Raw genomic sequence first — 21,440 nt, 5'->3', positions numbered from 1 at the left:
GAGCACGTTGGCAAATCAGAATCCAAGTTCTTAGCTCCTTTCCGTCTGATAGTATTTCCCGGAGGCCCGGCACCCACATTGTTCTGTGCTCTGTGAGATCCTCCTGTTCTCCCTCCTGATGTCAGCTGTCTGTTAAAGAGATAATAGCCAGGCTGGTTGCTAACGAAGTCACTTACTCAACTGCAAGTCATTAGAAAGACATTTAACAAACCAGCAGATGCTCTGAGTCTGCTTCCTTATCCCCAAATACAATAAAATAAGATTCAGTGAATTTTTTACTTTTGCAGGCATCAAGCTAAATCAAGATTTGTTTTTCTGGCCTGGGTTATAAAAGGCTGAGTGGCAGGGTTTTCTGCCCTGGTGTTCCACATGTGAGCAGATCTGTGTCCTGCGTGAAGGCTGCCCTGATGCCGGCACAGCGGGGACTCCGGGGAGGGGGCAGCGCTCTCACGTGTGCAGGAAGGAAAGTGAGTCACAAAGCTTTCCAAAGATTTTCTTTTTAAGTGCATTTTGTAAAATTTAGCTAACTACTAAAAAAGCTACTTTAGGAATTATAATTCTAGAGACAGTATCTGGTGAGTTTTTTCTATCAGTTTGCTTTTCATGGTTTTGTTTGCAGTGTCCAAAGGGACTTTTATTTAAAAGAAAAGGAAGGGAGGGAGGCAAGCTGGGAGGGAGGGAGGAAGGAAGGAAGGAAGGGCAAAGTTTTAGGAGAGTGTGATGTTGGGGGCTTCGTTAGAGAAACCAAGACGGGATAAGTGGTGTGGGTGCACGCACGGAAGTTACAGCTCCACAGGCTGAGTCTCCATGATTTGGACTTCAGCCTCCAGCACGTTCTTCATAGAAAAGAGGAAAAACAATGTTAGACAGTGGCCCCAGTCCAAGTCAGCAGGTAATATCTAAGCACCCAGCGATTCAAAACACAACACAGGTACATTAGGGGAAACTGCCTTTGAAACTGAGGGCCAAGTGGGCAGGCGCTGTGCCCTGGGCAGGCGCTGTGCCCTGGGCAGGCTGCTGAGAAGCGTCCGCTTCCGGAGTGGCTAACCTTGGAAAGGAGGAAGGGAGCCAGCCCTCCCCTTCAGCCTCGCCCGTTGCTTTCTTTGATTGTACTTCCCTTTGTTTCAAAACACGTTACATATTTTTTTAATATGGGATCATAGTATAATCACAATTGCATAATTTTTCCTGAATACTTTCCCGTGCCACTAAGTCTCTCAAAACACATTTCGCACACTTTTGCCTAATTTCTAGAAGCACTTAATCACTCTCATGGTGAGATGGAGGTCATGTAATTACAGCAGGAGGAGTCCTGAGGAAGCCTCGCTCCTGCTGGCCTCGGGCAGTTATTTCAGGGCAGGGGTTAGGCTAGTTCCCCTTCACGACTTTCGGTTACGTTTGCCAGTGGAGTGCAATGAGTGGAGTGTGAGGAATGCGCCAGCCTCCCGAATACGGGGCGAGAAGAGCTGCAGAGAAAGGAGGCAGGCTGGCAGAGGGCAGGTGGAAGCGGCAGGCCGGCCGCCTGGTGGCGCTGTTCCCGCTTCCGCCAGCCACAGGGCAGTTTTTCTCTCCTTAACAGTTCCTTCCGGACGTGGTGGATTGTCCATGTCATTTCATGTCCAGTCACAGAACCGCGAGGTTCGAGCCTGGGACGCTCGGCCACTGACCGCTGCTGCCGCCTCTAATGGAACGCCTCCGGGGTCTCCACCCCGGCTCTGCCCCAGCCGCTGGGGGACACCCCAGCCGCCGCTCCAGGCAGGAAGCAGCTGCCCAGGCTGGTTTGTGTTTGGTGTTTTTTGTTGTTGTTTTTTTAATGTATTTTTATTGATTTCAGAGAGGAAGGGTTAGGGAGAGAGAGAGAGGAACCTCAATGGTGGGAGAGAATCCTCCATCGACCGCCTCCTGCACGTCCCCTGCTGGGGATCGAGCCTCACTCATGGCCTGTGCCCTTGACTGGGAATCGAACCATTGCCTCCTGGTTCTTAGGTGGGCCCTCACCCACTGAGCCACACTGCCGGGCAGCCTCACAGGTGTTAAAGGCCCTTTCTGACACCGCATGGAAGCCTGGCTTCCCTCTGTCCTCGGTACCTGTTGTCTTCGGCTTTAACCAGGCGGCTGCGGGGGAATGAGCTTTGACGTTCTCCTTCCACACCGGAGGCTATGGTTCGATTCCCCGTCAAGGGCACAGGCCAGGTTTGAGGCTTGATCCCCGGTAACACACCCAGAGTCCAGCTGTAAGTCTGCTTGCCCTCACAGACAGCCATTTGCTTTTCTGGCTTAGAAAGAAGAGGATGCGAGAGGAATTTGTTAAGTCCCGTGAAGAGCTGATGGTGGGTGTCTTGGATGCCTACATGTCTCTCTGTTTGTGTCTTCGGCTATCAGATAGGAAAGGCGATCACTTGGGCCTGACATCCAGCCTTTTCGTGGGAGAAGAGAATGAGAACACTCATATTGCAGGGAACAATAAAACCTCATTTCCTGGGGTTCACCTCTCCCTCACTGATGTCCAGGCTTCCTGTCGGAGTATTGCCACATGTAACCTTTTGCCCAAATCCCTCTGTTCTCCAGCCTTCGCAGCCCCTCTAGAATGGGTCTGCTCTCACCAGTTCTGTAATCGTTTCTCCACTGAGAGACCCCAGCTCGTTTGTTTAATCCTCTTCTCAGCAAAGCCTCTGGACAGAGCTCTGATTCGCTGGCCTCCACATGCATATTTCTCATAGAAAACTTTTTAAAGCAAGGTGACCCGAACTTCTCTTTGTTCCCAATAAAGTCAGCCTTTTTCTTTTCAAGTAGCATCCTTTGACTTACTTGAAGGCAATAAACATCTTAGAATTCTTGTCTTTTAAGCACTGTACTAAAAGTTTAGTCTCATCCTCTATAAGCATTTATTCTTCTATTTTAAACTTTCATCTTCACCATCTGTGGCATACGAGTGCCAGCGATGTGCTTGCTCTCCTTAGAATGTGCTGTTTCCTGACCCACGCCTTTCCGTGTCCACCGTGGGATTTACCCCCAGCCCTGGGGGCGCCCGCATCCATAGTGCCACCTCCTGCATCTGCCTTGCTCCTGCCTTACGCCTGTTCCACTAAAACACAATAAACTTTTAAAAGATTATTATTGAGCCCAGCTAGCATGACTCAGCGGTTGAATGTCGACCTATGAACCAGAAGGTCACGGTTTGATTCCCAGTCAGGGCACAGGCCCGGGTTGCAGGCTTGATCCCCAGTGGGGGGTGTGCAGGAGGCAGCCAATCAGTAACTCTCTGTCATCATTGATGTTTCTGTTTCTCTCTCCCTCTTCCTTTCACTCTGAAATCAATAAAAATATTTTTAAATAAAACAAAGATTATCATTGCGCCATATTTGTAGACCGTTTGCCCAGATTTGTGGTTGTTAAAATGGCCAAGCTGCTGGCCAAGAATTTTCATCTTTAGTTTCCATTTCTTAGGTTATCTGTTTATTTGCCTTAATTACTGGTGTATTTATGAAAAAGATACTGCATGCGGTCATTTTCTGTATTAACACATTAAAAGCTAAAATGTTCATTGTATCAGTAAGCTCATTTAATGACATTTTGTTCCATGCAGTTAGCTCTGAGCATGTTAGGGGTTTTTTAATCCTCATCGAGGACACTTTTCCATTGATTTTTAGAGAGAGTGAAAGGGGGAGAGAGAGACACGGAGAGAAACATCAATGGAAGAGAGACATCCATTGGTTGCCTCTCACATGCACCCCAACTGGGGCAAGGGATTGAGCCTGCAACCGAGGTGCGTGCCCTCAACCGGAATCAAACCCAAGACCCTCAGTCTGCAGGCCGACACGTTAAGCACGCAGCCAAACCGGCTAGGTAGGGCTCTCTGAGATTGTTTTGTAAATAATATAGAGGGTTATATATTTGTTAAAATATATTTTGCTTTTTAGTACAAAATATTTAGAAACTTCACAGCTTAGCATTTAAGAGATGGTTGTTTTAAATTTGATGCATTTTTTAAAATGGATACTTTGGCTTGTAAAAGTTGATGAATAATACTGCATACTTTATAGGGATTTAACCATGCACAGTGTCCATAAAAAAGTAATACAGTTAGAAAGGAGAAGTAATAAATGCTCTATACTGTATTTAAATAATATTGCTACAGTCAAGAGCAGAACTCCTGCGCCCCTGGCCGTAATTAAATACTGAGACGCTTGCTCGGGGAGCATATGATGGCTCAGGGGCTTCCGCGTCAGACCTGGGGCTCTCAGGGTTTCCTCCTCTTCAGACTGCGTCTCTCCCATCGCAGGGTTTCATTCCGAGTCAGTGCCAGACTGCTGCCTGGGGCCTGGTGACACTGTCTGCCTCTTTCCAGGCAGTGTTTTTAGCTCCCTGAAGGCAGGTTTATATTTGGTCTTTTTGGACGAACCCCTTCCAGTTAAACTGTTTACAGAGCTGTTTTGGTGAAACAAGTGCTGTTTCTCACCGTTGGGGGAATAAGACGGTAGCTGTGGAGGAAGCTGCCGTGGCTGTGGCTGTGGCTGTGGCCGGGCGCAGGCAGCGGAGACTGGTCGGCGCCTGATGAGCCTGTGCCGGGCTGTCGTAACTGCGCTGGGCAGGCTGCAGCGGAGCCCCGCGCCTGCAGGTGCAGCGTTCCTGGCTAAGCGCTGGGAGCACTTCCCAGTGCGCGGCAGCGGCGCCGGGGTCCCAGCTCTTCGCTAAGGCTGTGAGCGCAAGCGTTGAGCTGCTATCGGACTTAGTCCGGGCTGGTCACCTGCCCAGTGTCTGCCCTGAGAATCCTGTGTTACATACATGTGCTCCTGCTCCAATGACCGTTACACTCCCAGAAACTGTATCCTGTGGGGAGACGGGCAAGGGAGCTACTCAGCCTGTGTGACCACCCCAGGCCAGCACCGAGAGCAGCACGCTGGGTGCACACTGGACTCAGGTCCCCATTCAGCCCGGACCCGGCCTCCCTGAGCTCCGGGCTTCAGTGCCTGGGGGACAGTTCCTCCAAGTTAACTACGGGCTCAGGGCGCAGCCTCTGCCTGTCCGGTGCTGCATTGTTCAGCTTTTTATTTTAGAGCAGTTTTAGGTTTACAACAAAATTGAGAGGGAGATAAAGAGATGTCCCATACACGCCGTACCCCACACGTGCATAGTCCCCTCCCCCCTGGCCAACAGCGCTCACCAGAACCAAGGATGGACCTACGGTGACACCCCGTAATCCCCAGAGGCCACCTTTACCTTAGGGCTCACTCTTGGCTTCTTTCGTGTAGTCGGATGTGGTTAAGACTCCTCTCTGGCTTTCTGGCTTTTGGCACTCGCAGTATTCCACTGTGTGGCTGGGCCAGTCATCCGTCACCGGCTACAGGGCGCCTCGGTTGCTTCCAGGTTTTGAGTTAATTTCTGTAGGAAATGCTCGGACCGTGTCTAGTTTGGGGTTTTTATGTAGGTGTTCGCGTTTTTCTAGCACCTCGCTGAAGAGACTCCTTCCTAATGCTGTGTGCTTCCCATACCGGAAGCAGTGCTCCCCAGCACCTCCGTGTGCTTACATGGGGCTGAAGCCTCTAGTGCACATGTGTCAAACACAAGGCCCGAGGGCCAAATCCGTCCCGCCAGGCCTTGCAATGTGGCCCACACCGCGCTGTCATCACTTCACTTCTCTGCGTTTCCATCACAATGACAGTTTATGACTGTTCAGTAAACCATTCGGCCCGCGATTTAGGCTGGATTTTAGATTTTGGCCCCTTCTCTGATTGAGTTCGACACCCCTACTGATTGTAAGGAAGAGCTTACCTGGGATATTTGGGAATTTTGATAAATTTGCTCTTCATTTCTTTAAATAATACAAAAGCTAACCCTGATTGCATCAGATCATTGTTTTGTTGGAAAAAATACTATTAACCAATATAATTTATATTTATGCTAACATCATTCTTTAGTCTATTAAATATGTCTTGGCAAACTCACATTATAGAAACACATTGTATCACTAAAGATTAATTTGATTTTATTTCACACAGTCATTTCTATTTTTAATCTGCTTACTATTTCCAAAATATCAACAAAACTGTTGTACTAAAAATTACTCATACTGATGAAGTAAGACATCAAACGCTAAACTACAAATATGACATACATAGCTATTTAATTTTGGAAATAGAGAAATATCAGTCCCACAACTTAGAAATTTATGATTCTACCCAAAACACTAATTACACGTAATAGGGAATATCAGATAGGTAATTTACAATGTTCTAGCTGCCAGCCCATTTCATGCAAATATTGACTTAACTCCGAGGTAATTGCCTGTCAGGTCAATCAGTGAGATGCAGTGAAGCCGGCCTCTGCACATTCCACCAGACACCACTCGCTTGGAAAGCACAGGCAGGCGGGCGCCCAGCCACGTCCTCTCTCCCTCCCACCTTCCCCTGGAGTCAGTAACTAGGAGCACTCCCCAGCCGCCTGTTCCCATTCCCGCCCAGCGGTCCTGTGTGTGTGGGTCTCTGGTCTCCTGTCGCTATTCTGATCAGTTACATTTCCATTAACCGGGGTAAAATGTTACCCAGCTTGCACTGCGGTTCACCTCCCATGCAGACTTTCCTTCATTCCTCCTGGCGTGAGTTACTCTTTCCTCCCAGGCTCTTAGCTCTTGACTTATATGGCCAACTTTGTGTACGCTGGCTTGCATTATAATGATTTGTACTGTTGTCTTATCTTTCCTCTGGATGAGCACCTACTTCAGGACAGGAGTTTTAGGTAAAGCTTTGTATTTTTGGAGAGCTCCTAGCATGCATTTTCTGCATAGTAGGCGTTCAGTTAGGAAATGTAAGTGTAACCAAATTTTGCATCTTAAATGTTAAGACTTAGAAGGTGACCAGATAAAACTAACTTGCTTTACTTCTTAATTCTCACACTGAGGAACTTGTCCGATATCATGCTTTTTACTTTAAAAATTCAGTATTAAAAGTTTGAATAAGTACGTCTGTTCATAATCTCTCATTGTTTTTTCTTTTGTATATTTTTTTCGAGTCTTGTACTGGAATGTGCGTGCATGTACGTGTATGTGGGTGTGAAGTGTTGTGTGTGTGCACTGTGATTGAGCCTCTGTTCAGTTAGCATCAAACCTGGTTCCAGCCTTTCCCGTGTCTTCCTGACTGGCCTTGGCAGGCGCCCTGCCCTCACGTACAGGCCGGCCTCGTAGGCAGCCCACGCCAGGTCTGTGTGTGCTTGCTCAGTGATGTGATAAAGGCGTCCTGGCTCTTTTGCTTGTGCGAACGAGCTCCTTGCTCCGAGCGCCACTGGTAGGTGTGAGGATGGAGTGTGGGTACAGCCTGCTTCTTTCCCGGGGAAGCGGCAGCCCCAGGCCCCTGGGGGCCACCCTGCCAGCCTCCTGGGTGGGCCCGGCGCGCTGGAGGGGGACGGCGCCCCTGTGCTTGTGCCCACCCCCACTCCCCACTCCCCACTCCCCACTCCCTGCAAGAGTACTGCACATCACTCTCGGTCCTGGGCCTCAGTGCCTTACAGAATGAATTCTCAGCCCAGGGGAAATTAAAGAGGGTCTTACCGTCTGACCCAGCTTTGGAGATGGATTGTGGGTAAAGGCCTGGGTCCAGCCTCTCCCCTCTTCCAGATGCACGGGGAGGGGCCCGCTCTTAGCCGTAGGTGGTGGAAGGGAAAGGGATAGCGCAGAGGGGACAAGCGTTCCCAGGTACGCTTAGGACTGAGCACTCACCTCTGTTCTCAAGACCTTGAACTGCGATCCATATGGAGTGTAAGCAAACGGGAGGTGTCGGTCAGCATTGGGAACTGCAGCCTGGGCTGCCAGCGTCCACCCCTGTGAGAGCTCCTCTGTGCGTGTGACAGTCAGCCAGCAGCGGGAGCGGCCGCAGGGGCGCCAGAAGCAGCTGGGACGCTGGCCTGCGTCCCTGAGGCCTCAGTGTGTGCGCTCACCTCCCATCCAGCAATCACTCTGCCACAGGTCAGCGCTGCCCGGCCATAGACCCCACCAGGGGCCCCAGAATTGTTGCCACGGGCCAGTGTCCACGGTTAAACAGCCGCCCTGCCCAACGGGTCCCCCAGGCAAGCAGCCAACGGGGAGTGAGCAGTGTGCAGCCTCCTCCCTCGGGTGGCGGAGCGTTTGAAATGGTGCTGCGGGCTGGCCTGTGCGCTTCATCCCGGGGACATGCAGGTACCTCAGGCCTTTCATGCAGGAGGGAAATCCTTCCGATGGAGGCCGGTGTCAGCTCCTCTCTTCTCGCTCGCTCTCCCAGATGGCCGGGACTGCATCCTGGAGGCGCTGTCTCTGCCCGAGGGCGCGGGGCCCAGCGACACCCCCGAAGGCTCGCCCTCCGTGCCCTGCATCTTCTGTGAAGAGCACTTCCCCGCAGCGCAGCAGGACCCGCTCCTGAAGCACATGATCATCGAGCACAAGCTCGTCATAGCCGACGTCAGGCTGGTCGCTGACTTCCGGAGGTAAGTGCTGGTTTCTGTGGAAGTGAGCTGAGTTGATCATTCCTGAGGCTGGCCTGACTTCTGTATAATCACCCCTGTGCCATGGCAGCCGGCACTGTGCTCACTGGCAGCATGCACACTGATAGTCTTTAGCTTCCCTGGGCGCTAAGGGACCTTCGCACTCTGTCCTGAGTGTGGAGGCTGCGGAGTGGGTGTCTCACGCTCTTGCCGTCCCGCGGCCCCAGCAGAGGACTCCCCTTCCCCTGCCCAGGCTGCTGGCTGGGCCTCCCCGGCTCGTCTTACTTGCATGTGGGCCACAGGCGCTGGCTGAGCCAGGCCTCCGGAGCCCAGGAGAGACTTGCAGAGGTCCCAGAGGGCCGGGTTCGAACGGGGATCCTGACCTCCATTAAGCACAGAGGGTGCTGCCGTGGGGCTCTCCCGGCGGAGCCCTTTGCCCTGAGTAAAGTCTCCTGTCACCGCAGCCACGGCCAACATCCCATCTCTGTCTCCCCGAAGGAGCCCGCACCCTCCCGGTCCCGTCCCTGAGAGGGACTGCAGCTGCCAGCCCGCGCCAAGTTAGCCACCGGGAAGATGGGAGTGGGCTGCCCCCATCCTCTCCCCCTCTTCCTCAGATATGCTCTGCTTTTACTCAGCCTGTGTCCTCCAACTGTGCCCCTTAGGTACAAGAATTCCAAACCTGACCGTCTTGATTGGCTGGCATGGCTCAGTGGTTAAGAGTCAACCTATTGACCGGGAGCTGGTCATGGTTCGATTCCCGGTCAGGGCTCAATCCCCAATGTGGGGCATGCAAGAGGCAGCCGGTCAATCAAGTGATGATTCTTTGTCATCACTGATGTTTCTGTCTCTCCATGTCCTTTCCTCTGTGAAATCAATCAATATATTTTTTTAAATATTTTTTAAAACTTGACCATCTTTCCAAAGGCCAAGTTTGCCTCACATCAGACACATGCGGAACTTTTTTGGAGCTTTTTCCTCTTGTTATGGAGACATTGGCTGACTTCTCATCCCATTATTACTATGACGTCTGTTATTGGGGTGTGTTAAGATAGACACCCAACTTTCCATTGATTGGAAATGTGTACATTTTTAATTCATATAAATTAAGTGTGATTTCAGAAAAACTTCATTATCACATAAAATAACTGATTTTTAACTTTCCCATATGGCTGTTTATTGAATTTGGGGATAGTCAAGTTTAATCATTTCCATGCCTTTACAGAGTAATTTTACTTTATTAAATACTTATTTTATACTTCTACAATGTTCTGCCGCCTTTCTATTTATGAATTGTCTGGCAGTGTTCAGTCAACATCCGCTTTGTGGCTTTGGGATAATTGTTATATAAAATCCTGTCACTCTAGCCGAAACCAGTTTGGCTCAGTGGATAGAGCTTCAGCCTGCAGACTGAAAGGTCCCAGGTTCAATTCCGGAAAAGGGCATGTGCCTTGGTTGCGGGCACATCCCCAGTAGGGGGTGTGCAAGAGGCAGCTGATCCATGATTCTCTCTCATCGATGTTTCTAACTCTCTATCCCTCTCTCTTCCTCTCTGTAAAAAATCAATTATATATATGTGTGTGTGTGTGTGTGTGTGTATTTAAATCCTGTCACTCTAAAGAAAGGGCCATGTTGAGTCTCCTCACCGCCTCTTTGCTTTGCCTGCGCAGGTACGTCCTGTACTGGAGGAGGCGGTTCAGGGAGCAGCCCATCACCGACTTCTGCAGCGTGATCCGCATCAACTCCACCGCCCCGCTGGGTCAGTGCCACCTTTTCCCAGACCCAGAATTCACAGGGGGGTCCCACTTCCTCAAGTCAGAATCCTCTCACTTCCCCGAGAGCCTACATGAAACTGCTGTCTTATTGTTGATTAACTTCAATAAAGCTAAGGACCAGTACTCCAGAGGAGAGCTCTTAATACACACACATAGATATATAGATATAGATATAGTTATAGATATAGATATATAGATATAGATACAGATATAGATATAGTTATAGATATAGATATAGATATAGATACAGATATAGATATAGATATAGTTATAGATATATAGATATAGATATAGTTATAGATATAGATATATAGATATAGATATAGTTATAGATATAGATATATAGATACAGATACAGATATAGATATAGATGGATATAGACATAGATATGGATATGGTTAATGGATATGGTATGGATATAGATATAGATTAGATATGGGTATGGATATAGTCATAGATATGGGTAGAGGTAATGGATATAGATTAGATATAGATATGGCTGTGTATAAGGATATAGATATAAATTAGATATGAATAAGTATAGAGATAAAGAAGAAGTTACAGAGTAAATATGGACATAGGTATGATAGACATACATATTGTAAGGAGTAAGGCCTGGGAAAAATGATAAACATCGTCTCCCTGACTTCTCCCCTCCCAGAGGAGCAGGACAGCTACTTCCTGCTGTGTGACGTGCTGCCAGAGGACCGGGTGCTGCGGGAGGAGCTGCAGGCGCAGAGGCTGGTAAGGCCTGTGCGAGGGAGGCACGTGCTGGGAGCACACACGCGCCACTGCTTCTCTTGTTGCTGGTTCTCCTTTTATTCCGGAAACTTCCAAGCGTTCCCAGCAGAGGAGGCACCGCATCCCGCGCTCAGAGAGTACAGCGTGCTCGTGCTGAGATGAAGCCTTCCCTGCCAAAAACCCATCTAAAACTCAAAGCAGGGGACTGGGGCTCTGCCTCCTCCTGGGTCACCTCTAAAATAGCAGCAGAGCTGCCACATTTGGTGTAACCGAACCGCCTCACACATGCGGGGGGTCAGCGTCGTGGAAGAATGCCGTCGCAGACACGGAGGGGAGTTGAACGTCCCCCTCACTGGAATGCGCTCTGCCCGGCCCCGCTTTTATCCGGCCAGAGGCTGTGCTCGATGCCCACGGCGGCCTTTCTCCTTTCCAGCCTGAGAGCTAATTTTAATGCCTCAGCAGCTGTGGTCTTAAAAAAGGTAGCAGTGTGTACGAGTGTTGAGTTTTCCTAAGTCCAGCAGAAAGCCATTTCTCAGTACTTTGTCTGACTGTGGCTTTTCATTGCGGTTTGTGCTTGCGCTCAATTATTACTCGGATGGACCCGTCCTTCCTTCAGGGGCCACTTCTAAGTGCCCCTGGGACCTCTGCACTCGGCCAGATGTGTTAGGAGGGACCTGGGGTTCACTGTTTCTGCTAAACCCTCAAGGGGCCGCAGAGGAAAATAACCCCATCGGCCTCTCTCGTGACCTGAGAAAGCCCTAAGGCGAGTTATATATTGTGACCGTCCCAAATGCTGATTCTCCCGTAAGGAAGCTGGCATTGTTGGGTGTTGATTTATAGGCAAGAAAAATATGCTTTTTCTGTAGCAGCAAACCCAGTGAAGTAGCAGGGCTCCTGCATTTCTCTTTTCCTTTCCTCAGATCCTCACATCTGCAAAGCAGGGATCAATTTGCTGCCATCTTTTACGGATTTTGTCTGCTTAAACTTATTCATAATTTTTAATTTCCATTAGTTTTTTCACTCTTACCCACGGTGGCCTTGAGAATGGCCAAGTGGTCATAATCCGGGTATCCACAGGGTCTCTACAAGAACTCAAACCCTACTGCTTCCTCCCTGTGCCACTCAGTACAGACCCTCCTACTGCCAACCCCACTGCTTCCGCCCTGTCACTCAGCACTGACCCTATCGACCCTCCTACTGCCAACCCCACTGCTTCCCATGTGTCACGCAGGACCCAGAGACTTCACTGAACGTCTGCAGATAGACTCGTGTCCCTAGAAGTAGCTGCATCCATTAATTGTAAATGACAATCGAAATTCTGACCCCAGTTCCCGCCTGAGTGTTCCCCACATCCAGCGGTTCCCCAACACCGGGAGGTGTCCTCCATTCACTCACTTTGGACACTGTCTTCCCGAGAGCGTGCGGTTCAGGGCTCAGCCCGCAGAACGGCCCCCCTGCCCTGACCCGCCGGCTGCAGAGCCCAGGGAGCTGTTCGCTGGCTGGTCACGCGTGTGTCGCCCAGATCAGAGAGGGACTAGCTCAGCCAGGCAGGGGCCTCTGTCCCTGTGGGCCCGGCCGGAGGACGGCACGTGGACCACTGTGGCCCGTCGGCCCAGGAGCTCCGGCCCTGTCCTGCGGGGCAGTGTGGGGGCGTCGGCCCGCGGCCCAAACCATGGCTGTGGAGCTCCGCCTCCAGCGCTGTCCCTGCAGGGCGGTGAGGGGCTGGGCCTGACAGTTCTGACCCGCGGTCATGTTGACTCCATGTCACCGTCCAGGCTGACGGGGCTGCCTTCGCTCACTGCGCTGCCTGGGCCTCATCGGGCTGCTTCTCTCCGCAGAAAGGAATCCTGGAGCAGCAGCAGCGGGAGCGGGATGACAACAGCTTCCATGGCGTCTGTATGTTTTGCAATGAGGAATTCCTCGGAAACAGGTTTGCCATCATACGTGTCTTCAAACGTGACTGTTTCTTGTGAAAACTCATCAGAACACGGGTTCCCTCGACACCCTTTCCTGTTGCCAGCAGTGGTTTGTAAAGCATGCCGGCATCGAGGGGAACTGTGGTTGCCGTGAGAGAGGAGGGTAATGCCTTCCTTAACTGGCCGGCGGGAAGACTGGGAGCCAGCGGCTGCAGACACGCTGTCCCCGTTAGCGTGTTAACTGCCTGCGAGCACGTTGGGGTCTTAGTCTGGAAAAGAGGCACTAGGTCTCTGACCCCAGCTCCCAGCTGGTCACTTGCGTCTCGGGCAGCTGTCCCTCCCGGCCCCGTGATGAACTGGAAAGTAAAGCTGGTTAGTCAGCATGTAAGGCCAGGTCCCAGTTCACCCGCAGAGGGCCCTGACGGCGCTCACATACCTGGGAGCTTGCCATGGCCTGGTATGTGTGTCGGGAACACCTGCACGTGCTTCTGTTAGGTTGTTGCTCATTACACACGCGCTCTTGCTGGCCTGACTTGTTCCTGGGTGATTTGTGCCGCATACAAACTGCTCAGCTTCCCTCCTAGGTCGGTGCTTTTGAACCACATGGCCAGAGAGCACGCCTTCAACATCGGGCTGCCGGACAACATCGTGTACTGCGGCGAATTCCTGAGCACGCTGCAGAGGAAGCTGGACAAGTGAGTACTCCGCAGCACAGCCTGCACCTGGTCCTGGACTCCGGGCTGCTGCAAACCCAGTGACGGGACCACAGAAACGGACTCCGGTTTTCACGGCGGAGCACCGCTCTTGGGTGCGACAGTCCCGTTCTGTGCGGATCCCGTTGTCTTTGTGGTTTTTAAGGGAGGATGGCACCTATCCCCAGCACTGCGTTCCTCCTCAGGTGTGTGCAGTGAGCTGGGGGGCGCACGCTCGCATCCGTCCTGGGAAATGGGGCACCTGGGGCTGCGTTCCTGCTCCCCGCACCCTCCTCAGAGCGTTTCCCGAACCACAGTTCTGACAGTGGATGTGGGATTTCTGTACTCCTCACTCCACCCTGTCAGTGCGGCGTACATACTGCACATGTATGTTCTCAGCTTCCTGTGCGCTGCAGAGGCTGTGCGCCCTCCGCCTTCTCAGGGCACCCGACGGGCCTCGCCGCTGCGCTTGGGGGCGCAGCCACGCGTTACCGTGGTCTTTTGAAGAACAGCCTCCGTTTGCCTGTGCGGCCAGGCAGGGTAATAGTAAACACCCAAGTAACGTGGGGGTTAGCTCTCTTTGTTTTGGTTTTAACTGAAGAGCCAGCTTAGCAAACTCAGAAATACAAAAGCATCCTGCCAGCCAGGCACGTGGAATGGGGCCAGCGAGGGGGCGCGCCCAGTGGGAGGTGCTGCGTGGCCTAGAACGAACACGCGTGACCGGCTAGTGAGCCAGCGGCTGCCCAGCGGGCCCCTGACGCCTGTGCCTGCAGCCTGCAGTGCCTGTACTGCGAGCGGACCTTCAGGGACAAGAGCCTGCTCAAGGACCACATGCGCAAGAAGCAGCACCGCAAGATCAACCCGCGGAACCGCGAGTACGACCGGTTCTACGTCATCAACTACCTGGTACGTCCTCCTCCGCCGCCGCCGCCGCCGCCGCCGCCGCCTCCTCCTCCTCCTCCTCCTCCTCCACCTGCAACGCCACCGCTCCCACCCGGCTTCCGGGCCAGCCAGCGGCCGTGCCGAGGCTGATTGCCCCGGGCACGCAGAGCGGCCGCTGGCTGGGGCAGGGTGTGCAAAGCACACAGAACACTGAACAGTGAGCGCCCAGGAAGCACGTGGTGGTCACGCACTCGTTTATAACGGGTCTGCCGCCTGAGCCAGGCCTCGGGGCTCCAACCCGAAGTAGGTGTTGGTCTCTGGCCGAGCTGGGCTGTGCTAGATAATTCTTTAAAGCAAAAATCTCTTCACTTTTCCCTCCTTCCCATCAAAAACCCCTCCTTTCCCCACCCTCCCCAAATTACCTTTATTATTCTCTTGTGCCAGTTTATTTTTAATGGGAATTTTATCCTTTTAAATGTGTTTGTATTGATTTCAGAGAGGAAGGGAGAGGGGAAAAAGAGAGAAGCATCAATGATGAGAGAGAATCACTGACTGGCTGCCTCCTGCACGCCCCACACTGGAGGTGGAGCCCACAACCTGAGCATGTGCTCTGACTGGGAATCAAACCCTGACCTCCTGGTTCATAGGTCAGTGCTCAACCACTGAACCACACAACCCGAGCCCTCTTCATAATGGGAATTTTAGAGAAACCAAGTAATTTCAGCCATTTCACTGGCAAGAGGAGTGCCACGAGTGTGGCTTTTAGGATGGACACACGGGGTCACAAGGCAGTGGATTTTCCACCCTGAGACTCGCCTGCTCAGAGACCGCAGAACCACGGACGGGCCCTGAGGTGACAGTTCCTCTGGTTGGGAAAAGGGGTTCAGAGGAGGCATGTTGTAGGGGCATGGGGGATTTATGGGGTTATGGTTAGCACAGTGACATTAGGAAAACCACTGCTTGTTGGTGGCTGGACAGAAGGTGCCGTGTCTGACGCTCCTAAGCACAGGAAGTGCTTTCCTCTCGCAGCGAAGGATTGGCACACGGCGCAGGCCTCAGGAGGCCCGTGGATGGCCATCAGCCACCGTACCTGTGGACAGAGGAGCATGTCCTGAACTATGTGCTGTGTCTGCTCTGGGTGGGATTTCCGTGTGTTCTGCCTAACCCAAGCTGAATACATTCCCCTGGGAGCAGGCTTCGCGTGTTTGAAGATGCACTGAGAGGGGCTGTGGTTTGCTGCCGATGTGTTACCGCCGGCTCGCGGCAAAAGGTTAGGGTTAGGGCCTAACCGAGAAATAGAGAGCGACTGGGAAGAGGGCTGTTGTTTAGCCAGGCTGAGCCGTGTAGGCAGGGGAACGCACAGGTGAGCGGCGTGTTTTAGGAGGTGACACAGCCAGGCGGGAGGAGCTGGGACAGAGAGGGTGTCTGGTGGTAGCACCTGAGCAGGAGGTGGAGCCGGAGGCCATGGCAAGGATCGGGATCTCGTCCTCCATGTGCGCAACGCCCGGGAGGGTTTGTACTGACGGGGAAGGACGGAGGGTTTGTTACAGTGACTGGAAGGCCGGGGGGAGAAGGGGGCTCTTATATTTCTCCAGAGAGAAAGCGCTGGGAGCCACACCTCCTCCCTGTGTCAGAGCCGATGCGCCCCCCCCCCCCCGCAGTGTGTGTGTGTGTGTGTGTGTGTGTGTGTGTGTGTGTGAACCACTGCCTATGGGTTTGCTGCGGAGTCTGTCCACTCTCCCTCGCCGCCCCCTCTAACCCTGTGTCTCCTGCAAAGGAACTTGGGAAATCGTGGGAAGAGGTTCAGTCGGAGGATGACCGGGAGCTGCTGGAGCACCAGGAAGAGTGAGGCTCGGGCACTGCCGATGGGTTGGTGTCGGGATCGGGCGGTTCTCTGGTCGGTCTAACACACCACGGGGGCGACAGGAGACGGGGGACCCCTTCTCTCAGCCACGCAGCCTTGCGTGAGGTGCGGCAAGACTGGGCTCAGCAGGACTCCCCCAAAGCCACTGCAGCTGCTGTGTCCCCGCCAGGCGGGTGTGCACGGCGCTGTGACCAGTGCGCAGGCCGCACCCAGGCCAGGTGCCCCTCGGAGAGGGTGACCCGGAGCCTGACCGGCTCCTGGCCCCAGGGGTGACACTGAGCTCCATGCTGGGAAGTGACTGGCTCACGGTCATCCGCTCAGCCCAGTGGTGACACTGAGGACACGTGTGGCAGAGGCGGGAAGTCTGAATGCGGGCCCTCAGCCTGGAAGGCCCCCGCCCCCCCCGGCAGTGCCCTTCGGCCCGTGGCCCTCTCCACAGGGCTGAGCTTGGTGTCCTGGTTTAGGAATGACCAGAGGTTGGCAGTGTCTCAAAACGAAATGCAAGGAGAGGAGGAAATGGTAAAAAACAAAAAAGGGGGGTCTGCGCTTTGTGAGTTCTCCATTGACTGACCTGCCACCTGCCCCACTGCAGACAGTAGCTGGTTCCCGTACGAGGTGCAGTGTGCTGTCAGAGCACAGCGTTTGTCGTGGGACACCCCCGGCAGGGCGCATGCCCCTCGGTGTGTTTATGAGCACACCCCACGTGGCCTCCCCGAGCCCGGCGCTGGTCCCTGGGAAGTCGGCTCAGAGGAGCAGGGGCCCGAGGACAAGCCGCTCCGGCTCTCACCCTGGCTTCCCGGGCTGCTCCGCCATCGGAGGCTGCATCAGCGCCACGACGTGTAGACAGTCTCCCCAAAACTGCGGAGCGGGAGGGGGGGCGGCGGGGGAGATGCACGGGGCTCTAACGAAGGTCTGTCTGCCTGCTCTGCTGGCGCAGGGACTGGTCGGACTGGGAGGAGCGCCCCGTCTCCGCAGTGTGTCTGTTCTGCGAGGAGCAAGCGGGGACGACGGAGCAGCTGTGCGCCCACATGGAGGTGAGGCGGACGCTGAGGCTCGTTTCACCCCGTCCTCCGCGGAGGCGGCCAGGCTGAGCCCTTCGTCCTGGAGCTCCCTCCGCGCCGGAGCGGAGGTGCGGGAAGCGGGAGGCAGGTCACAGCTCGTGCCCACGGCCCGGGCGCACGCAGGGGGCGGGGAGGGACGGCGCCCAGGCGTGGGCTGGCAGCTCCTCGGGGCTGGGGTTTGGAGAGAAGAGCAGAGATCCCAGGGGGTGCGTCCTTCTTTATAAAGAAGCTCGAAGTGAGCGGCTCTGAGCCTGTCCCACCCGGGACATGCCGAAGAGGAGCCTCCTGCCCCTGGGAGAGGGCAGCCGTGTCTCAGGACAGGACAGCACTGCGGCTGGACACGGGGCTGAGGGCTGACTGCCCGGCCGAGAGATTCAGACATGCCCCGCCCACCTGTGCCCACAGGGGCGACTCCACTGCCTGCCCCCCCTCCCCCCACTCCCTGCACCCTGGTCAGAGACTGCTCAGCGCAGTGAGGACAGGGCGGGTCCAGGAAAGCCACGGGCACACACAGATGCAGCAGAGGGCGGCTTGTCCGCACCAGCCGCCGGCAGTGTGCATGGTCCCCCTGTGCACATGTAATTCAGTGTCCCCCTGTGCACGTGTAATTCACAGTGTCCGACATGTTAGAACCGGAAGCAGCTGTGTCCCGCCCTGTGTGGGGGTCCCCTTGCAGCCCCCTTGACCGGAGCCCCAGGGCCCTGAAAGACCAGGGTGAGGTGGTCTTTGCTCTGTGCGCTTGTGCGTTCAGCCGTTCACCCAGGTGGACGTGACGGGGACGGGCCAGAATAAAATGAGCCTCTGCACCGTGAGACGCTTCAGACGTGACTGTGGGAAGGTGTGCATAACAGAAGCCGGCGCTTGTCAGCGACAGCATAAACGGAGAGGCAGTGTGACAGAGCCCGCCCACAGCTCCCGTCCCGTTCCGACCAGGCCGGAAGCCATTCTCCCTGGGGGCACCCCTTGCACACTGCGTCCCACGGAGTGAACCGTGGGGACAGGCGGGTGATGGGGTTCGGCTGATGGGCGGGCTTGTGTGGAGTCAGGGAGTAGCTAGATGTCAAGATATCAGACACCGGGACGGTGAGCTGAGACGGGGCCTCAGGGTCAGGCTCCTGTGAACCGGTGGGAGATGGAGTACCCACCTGCTCACAGCTCTGCCATCCCTCTTCCAGGAGGCGCACGGCTTTGACCTCCTCAAGACAAAGGCCGAGCTCGGTGAGTCGGACTCAGTGCTGCGCCGCTATTGGCCGTGCCAAGGTCGTGAGGGAAGGGCACGCCACCTCGTCCCCGCAGACGGTCCCCACCGCTGCCCGAACTCGTGTTCACAGCGGGGTTTGGCCTCGGGTGGTCCCCTCCCCTTGCCCGCGGATGTGGCAGCTTCTCGTGGAATCCAGGTTCATGGTCACTGTCCGCCAGAGGCCGAGCAGAGGTCCCTGTCCAGCTGCCGTCCCGCTGGGCACCCGGGCCTGGGGCGAACGGGACAGGGCGTGGGCGGTGTGCCCAAGACCCCTCGTGCCGCTGGGGTGCAGCCGGACTCGCCATCACAGAAGCGCCGTGCCTGGTTCTCGGTCACGGTGACAAAGATTCAGGCATTGAGCACAGGAGGGCTCGCTGATGGTCCAGACCATGAGAAGTTCGTCTCACACACAGCAGCCTCCCTCCCGCCTCTGGGTGTGACTGTGCTTTGTGCTTCTGTAGCCGTGTGTGTGTGTGTGTTACAGACACGTGTGTATGTGTTACAGACGGGCCTGTGTTAGCAGTAGATAAACACGCAGAGTGACTCTGCACTTCCCTCCCTCAGGACTGAATTTCTATGAGCAAGTGAAGCTGGTCAACTTCATCCGCCGGCAGGTTCACCAGGGCCGCTGCTACGGCTGCTGCGCCAGGTTCCCGTCCAGGGCCGACCTGGGGGCCCACCTGGCGGAGGCCAGCCACGCGGGCCTGCTCCCCGACAGGAGGACCTGGGACCAGCCCGAGTGAGTGGCCGCGTTGGGTGGCCTGAGAGGCTGGGGGGTCCCTCTGTTCCCAGGGAATGTCCCATCAGGTCCCCCAGAACTCTAGCCAGGAAGCCCTAGGACAGGTTTTCCTTTAAAACAAACGGCTTTGGTTTTCCCACAATCCCAGGTGTGTGCCTTGTTCCTGTGCTTCTCATTCTGAGGTGCCCCAGAGCTGGCCACAGTCACACAGCATGACCCGGGAATGCCCACAGAGCTATGTTGTTGTTATTACTAGAGGCCCAGTGCCCAGATTCGTGCACCGGTGGGGTTCCTCGGCCTGGCCTGCGAGGATCGGGCCAAGACCGGCTCTCTGACGTCCCCCAAGGGGTTCCAGATTGTGAGGGGGGGTTCGCAGGTGACACACCCCAGAATTGGGCTTCCTCTCTGGTTCTGGGTGAGTCACCTGAGAACCACAGCTGCCAAGTCACTGCAGCTCAGCAGCTCCTGCGATGAGCGTCTGCCCCTGGTGGTCATTGTGCGCCATTGCTAACGATTGGACGGTCACTTGAGCTTTTCTATAGAGATTAGAGGCCCAATGCATAAAATTTGTGCAAGGGGCTCGGCCCTCGAAGCCCCTGCTTCATCCGAAAGGTCGTCCAGCTGTCCAGTCTAATTAGCATATTATGCTTTTATTATTGTAGATTATTATCACCTAGAACGAAGGAACCAGGATGGTTAGGTGAGGGAAGACACAGGGAAAGTCATTGTTATCGATCTTAGGAGCGGAGTGTGAGGGAGGAGCTCTGTTTGGAGGCTGCTACCCAGGCGGGGAGGGCGGGCCTTGAGGAGGGAGGAGGGGCCTCTGACCCAGCAAGCGTGTCTTTATGTAGAAGAGCAGCGAGGACACTCACAGGGTGGTCACCCTGAGTCACTCAGAGGGTCTCCCTCACGGCCGCGCTGCTGAAACTGGCGAGGAAACCCTTTGAGCCGCGTCCACGCGCTGTTCTCGGTGGGCGCAGTCCGTGAGGCCGGTCCGCTGTTGCAGGTACTACTTCCCCACCTACGAGAACGACGGCCTGCTGTGCACGCTGTCCGACAGCGAGGGCGACCTGTCGGCTCCGGGCCAGAGCAGGGGCGCCACCGTCATCAGCGAGGACACGTCCCAGCTGCAGGCGCTGAGGCAGAGCAGCGTCCTGAACCGGCTGCTGCCTCGGGGCTGGGAGGGCTGAGGGGCAGCCGTCCCTGTCCGGAGACAGACCGAGCCAGACGCACGGAGCCCCAGCCGGCACCGTCCTGCCCAAAGTCAACTGAAAAATGAGTTTACTTTTTTCAAAATAAAATGAGGACTATTTGTATTTTTTACTCTGGAGTTTTGTTATGTAACCAGAGCACCTGGTCTCATTGCATTAGACCAATTGTCTGGTAGGACATGCACATCACAAAAGAACAAAATGTTCGCCCGGCCATGTGGGTCAGTGGTTGGCCCTCAACCTGTGAACCAGAGTTCACGATTCCATTCCCGGTCAGGGCACATGCCTGGCTTACAGGCCTGTGGGCTTGCTCCCCAGAAGGGGGTGTGCAAGGGGCAGCCGATCAGTGATTCTCACTCATCATTGATGTTTCTACCTCTCCCTCTCTGAAATCAATAAAATATATTTAAAAGTAAATGAAATGTTCAGATTATTTATAAACAGGTTTCGGCCAGTGTCTTCAGTGCCTTTCCCCCAATTCCACCCTTACCCCGCTCCCTTCGTCCAGGAAGTCCGTTTTCACCACACATGCTTCATGCCTGCGCTGGCAGCCTGGTGGGGCGGTGGCCTGACGGGAGCCACGGAGGCAAGGAGCCGGGCCAAGCCCGGTGGTGCGCAGGTGGGCGCTGTTTGGTAACAGCCAAGAGCGGCCTGTCACCGGACGCCCTCTGCCTGGAGGTGCAGACTCCCTGAAACGGACGTGAAGCCCAGTGAGGCCACTCTCCCTGCAGCCCGTCCACATCGCTGACAGACAGTGCCCTTGTCGAAGGGGCCGCCACATCCCATCATGCCCTCAGAGCTAAGAGCCACGTGATTGCCGTGTCCCTGCTCAGAGTGCCTTTGGCGGGCCGACGCCTCCTGGTCAGATGCAGTG

At 54.5% G+C, this 21,440-nt stretch overlaps 1 protein-coding gene across 2 annotated transcripts in view; it reads left to right on the top strand.

Moving 5' to 3' along the window:
* Nucleotides 1-20,862, top strand: part of ZNF277 (zinc finger protein 277) — a 33,065-nt gene extending 12,203 nt beyond the window's left edge. Inside the window, exons 1-12 of one of the 2 annotated variants that reach the window (XM_045587190.1) lie at nucleotides 7,822-7,957; nucleotides 8,250-8,451; nucleotides 10,116-10,204; nucleotides 10,882-10,964; nucleotides 12,800-12,891; nucleotides 13,450-13,572; nucleotides 14,343-14,475; nucleotides 16,229-16,296; nucleotides 17,253-17,349; nucleotides 18,552-18,594; nucleotides 19,181-19,355; nucleotides 20,362-20,862. In XM_045587190.1, the coding sequence (XP_045443146.1) occupies nucleotides 8,393-8,451; nucleotides 10,116-10,204; nucleotides 10,882-10,964; nucleotides 12,800-12,891; nucleotides 13,450-13,572; nucleotides 14,343-14,475; nucleotides 16,229-16,296; nucleotides 17,253-17,349; nucleotides 18,552-18,594; nucleotides 19,181-19,355; nucleotides 20,362-20,545 (1,146 nt within the window). In that variant the 5' untranslated portion in view covers nucleotides 7,822-7,957; nucleotides 8,250-8,392 and the 3' untranslated portion in view covers nucleotides 20,546-20,862. Of the gene's footprint in view, nucleotides 1-7,821; nucleotides 7,958-8,189; nucleotides 8,452-10,115; nucleotides 10,205-10,881; nucleotides 10,965-12,799; nucleotides 12,892-13,449; nucleotides 13,573-14,342; nucleotides 14,476-16,228; nucleotides 16,297-17,252; nucleotides 17,350-18,551; nucleotides 18,595-19,180; nucleotides 19,356-20,361 lie in introns of those variants that run through there. The other variant, XM_036453688.2, reaches the window with a different exon arrangement.
* Nucleotides 20,863-21,440: the final 578 nt, after the last annotated feature.

The sequence above is a fragment of the Pipistrellus kuhlii genome, unplaced genomic scaffold (assembly GCF_014108245.1).
Source record: "Pipistrellus kuhlii isolate mPipKuh1 unplaced genomic scaffold, mPipKuh1.p scaffold_m20_p_26, whole genome shotgun sequence".
Lineage (NCBI taxonomy): Eukaryota > Metazoa > Chordata > Mammalia > Chiroptera > Vespertilionidae > Pipistrellus > Pipistrellus kuhlii.
Note: the sequence above shows the minus strand (reverse complement) of the source record. Positions and strands in the feature narration are given on the sequence as shown.